General features: G+C 43.7%; 1 protein-coding gene across 1 annotated transcript in view; it reads right to left on the bottom strand.

The window, feature by feature from the left end:
* lancl2 (LanC lantibiotic synthetase component C-like 2 (bacterial)) overlaps window positions 1–5682 on the bottom strand; it is a 36984-nt gene extending 31302 nt beyond the window's left edge. The window contains exons 1-3 of the mRNA XM_072679387.1: window positions 5564–5682; window positions 3960–4167; window positions 2241–2388 (exon numbers count right to left, since the gene is read on the bottom strand). Of these exons, the coding sequence (XP_072535488.1) occupies window positions 2241–2388; window positions 3960–4167; window positions 5564–5624 (417 nt within the window). The 5' untranslated portion in view covers window positions 5625–5682. The remainder of the gene's footprint in view (window positions 1–2240; window positions 2389–3959; window positions 4168–5563) is intronic.
* Window positions 5683–6000: the final 318 nt, after the last annotated feature.

The raw sequence follows: 6000 nt of genomic DNA on the forward strand, positions 1-6000 counted from the left end.
CATGTGCTGTCTCACACAGCAATAGGATTTCAGTCTGACTAACCAGAGACGAGTTTAACTACCCAGTGTAAACACTAGTGTCTAAATTCTTCTCAAATCAGGTACTAGTAAACAGCCTCAGAGAAATCCTGACCCCAGTTCCACCGAAATGCAGCTAATGATCTGAAGTAGGATGTTCAAGTAGAGCTGGGCAATATGACAATATTTTATCGTATTGTAATACACAATATGCTTTTTTAAGAATGTTGAGGATATGATCAGTGCTTTAATAACACTGATCAGCTACAGGTTTCATTAGAAACAGGGTAATTAGTCTAGTTTAACTGAATTAAGTGCAGCAATATTTCAATAAAATCACTGGGCTAAATATGGGAGTGTGTTCAGATGGTAGTTTTGATGCGTTTTGTCTGCAATCACATCTATCCTGATGAATATTGTGTATCATGAAAATATCTTTAAAGTATACAGTATTTGTACCATATCGCCCACCTCTACGTCCAAACAAACCAAAAATGCACAAGCAGTTCTGTAAAAAGAACAGAAGGCCAAAAATAACCCAGCTAGACACTGATGATGTTTGAAGCTATTTCTAGCTTTCTAGTAAAGAAGGTTCTACAGCACACACACTCTCACTGTTGCGGTCGTTTCTTCCTGTGGGGTAGTAGAGTGCTTGAGCAGTAGCCCACTTTGAGATGCTCAACTTAGATGTGCGCGCTCTGACTACCAGCACGGAGCCTGAGTGTTTAAACCACTTATTCAATAAAGACGTGGTGCAGTAAATGTGCTGTTCATTAAAAAGAGTGGGCGTATTTATTAGGACTCAGATGAAGGTCAGATCACATTCTCACAAATGCTTGTGCTGCATGCAGAAGTCCAAAGGCTTCCTACAGTGTTCAGTTTCCATCTCTGTCTCTGAGGCTCACTAGGGGCATCCTGTCTTAGTTGTTTCTCCAGGCTCTGAGAGGGCGTTGGCTCGCTTACAGCACACTGCTGGCCTGTTCACTCTGGACACTGTACTAAAATTAGCTCCTGGGCTACAGACAGAATAAAGCAAGAAAAAGATAGAGATATATATGAAATATAAAAGAATATGTATATGTATATAGCCCAATGCTGACCGCTATACGATTACAAAAGCACCTATCTATCTATATATCTCTATCTATATCTATACACGATTACAAAAGCAAAATTGTAGTTCTAGATATTTTAAGTCCTAAACTGGCTGACACACATACAATGGTGTTACGTTACATGCATATAATGTTGTTTTAGGTCTCATTACATTACTTTGAGACTATGCGGGTATGAGTGGGTGTGTCTCAGGTTCTCTTGTTGGGGCACAACGCAGAGTAAAATGCAGCAATCAGAAATTCATGTCTCCAGATTTTCTCCTGAGGTTTATTATCTGCTTTATTCATCATGAACACATCCCAGAACTCACCTATAGCTTACTATCTGAATCTGCCTCCTAGTGCTTGTAATATAGTTCGTGATCACTAGCTATATAACAGGGAGAGCCAGTCAGGCTAAAAAACAGCCTCTATAGCCTGCTATAACTGTGTTAAAGAATGACGGCACGACAGAGAAGAGAGGGAGAAGAAACAGGATGAGAATGAGAAAAGGGGAAAGTAGAGTAAGAGGTTATTATATTTATACAGTACAAATAATACAGAGAGGTGATGGTTACTTAAAAGAAACTTAATCTTGCTGAACATGATTTAGTAAAAACCCAAATCCTCTAGAGTTGTGCCCCACTCTCCAGCACGCACACACCCCCCCAACCCCTCAGTGTTATGATCTGTCTGCTCATGTGCACCGAAGACACGAAAGCCTATTGCAGCAGTCCCCACAACAATCCCTGAAGACCCTCGGGCCATTTTCATTCTATTCCAGCACCCGGCTGAGCCAGGTATGCCACACAATACTGCGCTCCATTAAAGGGCTCGGCGGGAGAACTGGAACAGAAAAAGAAACGCAGAGTCTCTGGGGAACGTTGGGAATTGAGTGGAAGTTACTTTAATGTCTGCTATTTGGTTCAGCGCAACACAAAGAACACACCACACAACACCCACACACACACGTAACCACACAACCCTGCAAAAAAAAGGCTCGAAATGAAGTTTTATGAGAATTCAGTTCCACTGAAGTTACCATGATGTGACACTTAAGCAAGGGTGAAAGAAAGCAGGCTGGCCCTGAACAAAGTGGGAATGGGCAGCAGATGGGCTGCTGGTTACCTTGGAGATGGTGCTCTCATCTACTGTGTCTGGGCCGATCTCTTTGTTGATGTAGAGCAGGGCGTACAGGTATCCCGCCCGTCCATACAGCAGCTCATCTGGGACGTCGGAGTCTGGACTGATGACCGAGCGCTGGAGCTGCAGCAGCCTGAAAGAGAGTGAGAGGGGCGGACCATCAGAGAACAGGCTGAACCTCATGTACTGAGACTGGTGTGTTAGAAAAGGGGAAAACCATGAAGGTTCACAGAGCAAGGGGTCCTCAGAACTGACTGAGAAACTCTGGTGATCACTAGTAAGAAAAGGTAGCAAGATAGGAGCTCCGGTCCTTCTTCAGAACAGACGAGGGGGGGAGGGTTGGGGGGGGGGGGGGGCAACGAGGATAAGGCTGTTCTTAAGCAGATGGGCTTCCCAGCAAGAAAGCAGTGAAAACTGCCAAGAAGTAAGCATCACATTCAGAGGAGAGCGAGAGAGGCATAGAATATACACAAGAGAGCAAAAGGGAAAAGAACAGGGGAGAGAGAGAGAGAGAGAGAGAGAGAGAGAGAGAGAGAGAGAGAGAGAGAGAGAGAGAGCGCAAGTGCGCAAAAGAGAGACAGCTCCCCAATCTCAATCCCTACTTACTGATTAATGTGGAGTGCTCGTCACAGAAGGGACTGTCCCAAATAAATTAGTGTGGAGGGGGAGGGGGCTCTAAATCCCCCTCAACGGTGAGTGAGCACCAAGCACCCTAAACCACGACACTGAACGGAGGGAAACCGTCTGAAATCACTGCCAGTAAAACATTATATTAGTTATTCTATAATGTTTGACGTTTTAGTCTTCCTCAGTGTCTTTAAACAAAGTCATAGCATTAATTTCATCGTTTTGACCACAACACACACACCTGAATTACAACACACACAGTTTCAGATAATCACTGTGCTGAGAAGACCAAAAGGCTGCAGGTGGAAAACAAGTTAGTCTAGCCTACATTCATCCGTCCATGCCTTCTTCTGCCTGAAAGCAAAGAGGGCGTCCCAAAGTTTACCCCTGAATTTATGCCCTCCCCCTTAATTGGACGTTCCCCTCAGAGCAGAGTGTGACTTTGTATGGAGTGCGGAGCCTTGGTGAGGAGGGAACGGGTGGCAAAGGCCGGAAGAGTAAGAGAGAGAGACAGAGAGAGAGAGAGAGAGAGAGAGAGAGAGAGAGAGAGAGGTTAGATCTCAGTGGCTGAGTAAGATTAGAGTTTACAGAATGTGTAATCAGCCTCATGCTGAGAGCTGCAGAGTTACAGTGCCGCGCTGCCAGAGGAGGAACAGAGCACAGCACGCAGTCCTGCTGAATAAAGCGCCACCTCCCAGCACACACACACACACACACACACACACACACACACACACACACACACACACACACACACACACACACACACACACACACACGTGAGAGATGGTTGACACAATGCTGAATCTTGGTCTTATTGGGGCTCTGACTCAGAGGCGGGCTAATATGAACAGACCACAAAAGGCTTCTCAATGTCAACACAGATATCAAAGAACATCCAGCCCCTCAGATCCCCCAGCGCTCTGTCTCGGAGATGTTTATTAACTGTCTGCATGCAGCGACGCTCCTCAGACTGTAAACATCACTCCAGACTGAGCAACATTTCAGCAGCAGAAAAAGAACAGAGAGGTGTGAACTAGAGGGGGAGAGACGTGAGAGAGGAAGAGAGCGTCATACTTGGTGATGCATTCTTTGGAGTCGGCCTGGTTGTTCAGCCGGTGGTGGACGACTGCGCCCACGGCTAGTGGCCCAGCATCCCCGCAGAGGAATGTGACGCGCCGGCCGTTCAGATTCCGCAGAGTGCGCTTGACGTAATCGAGGGAGCGCTGCAAATGAGACGCCTCCTGGCTCACGCGGTGCAGCTGCAGGTACAGCAAGGCAATACCTGCAACACACAGACCCCCAATTTAATACACATGGACTCACTCTTCAGCCCCTCACTGTAAGTTCTTATATGTAAATAGCAATATATAACTTCTTTTAATAGGGTGTATATTACACAGTGCAATAGTATCTGTAGTATTTCTTTGTTATCCATGTAAACTGTGAGGGACAAGCACCACTTTTTTTTTTACATGACTGGACAATAAAATTAAGCTGATTTGGACATGAGCCACAACCAGGGATAACTGTGAACATTTTCAGCCAAACAATGAAAATGTAGCTACAGCAGGATAAAAATGATGTTTTTGAAAGTCTGAAAGTTCAATAAATACACTATTATAGATTAAATACATATGAAAGACAATCCAGCACTACACATCACTTCAGTGGAAATAAGAATTATAAACAGTGGTTAGAAAGATACTCTTGCCATCCCACTGTCCCTCTTCTGCAGCAGCAACTAATCATAGGCAAGTAACTCGGACCTCTGCTGACAGCAATATATATTTATTATTATGGTTCAATTTACTAACAAATACATTTCAAAAAATAAAATAAAACTGGGATGATTACTATACACATAATTACTATTGGTACCTTTAAAGAAAGCAGGAAAAAAAGCAAAAGAGAAGAGAAGGATGAAGAGAAGGAAAAAAGAAAAGAAGAAAGAAAGAAAGGAAAGGGAAAACGGAGGAGAGGGAGTGAGAGAAGTAAAAGAAGGTAAAAAGGAAAAAAATAGGAAAGGAAAGAATATGAGATGAAAAATGAGAAATTGGGAGAAAGAGAAAACACAGAGAGACACTGCTCTGGGTGTGTGTGTGCTCACTGCCCCTAGTTCACTAGTGTGTGTGTGTGTGTGTGTGTGTTCACTACCGCAGATGGGTAAAACGCAGAGGACACATTTCGCTGTACAGTGTACAGTGAGAAATACTTGCACCTTACCTTTACCTTACGCCTCAAACACAAGCTGAAAGCCCAGTTTAAGACCCTTTGAAGTTTTGGACGGACAAGAAATAAACAAATAAATACAGAATTAGGCTTTCATCATCACTGTGAGGTGGAATCCAAATGGTTGTGCGATTTATCGGAGTAATGGAGGCTGGGATCTGCAGCGAGAGAACACCAATCAACAGAAGTCGCAATTCTTTACCCAGTTTTTGGTTTCGCACAGCTAACAGAGCTGAGGAACGCTACGCTGGCTGCACTATAGAATTTTACACAAGATAAATACTGTAGTATGCTAATCAGAATGCCTTAAACGGCAAAACTACAGCTTATTACTAGAGTCATTCAAACCATTTTCAGAGACTATGAGGATCAGTGTAGTGTAATGAAATGGTTGGTATATGTCAATACTCATAAGCAGGTAGTGAGACTACCAGAGGGACTACCCTCACCTGTCCAGCCTGTGTAGGTGGAGAAGTCGTGGGGGTCCGCAGTCTTCAGCCCTTCCTCCATCTGCTGTAGAAGATCTTTAATCTTATTCTGTACTTTCTTCTGAAACGCCTCACTGATCTGTTCAGGAGAATGAAAAAGACAACGTTAAACATCTTTTTGGGGCAGGAATATCTCATTTTATTTGACATCCTGTGTTCTGTTGAGAGTTTTAGAGAGTCTGACCAATTAACACAGTGTGATGGTTGCACACAGCAGTAGAACAGTGGGTAAAAGTGAAAATTAGAAGACCCAGCAATGAGGCCTGTGGAACCTCATACTAACTTTGAGAAGAGTAACAGGATGGGTCTCTGCAGCTGTATGAACTCATAATGATGAAATTTAAAGACTTAAGATAAGAAGGTAATATTCTGACCTGCTGATAAAATGAACCAGTAGT

The sequence above is a fragment of the Salminus brasiliensis genome, chromosome 5 (assembly GCF_030463535.1).
Source record: "Salminus brasiliensis chromosome 5, fSalBra1.hap2, whole genome shotgun sequence".
NCBI classification, from domain to species: Eukaryota; Metazoa; Chordata; class Actinopteri; order Characiformes; family Bryconidae; genus Salminus; species Salminus brasiliensis.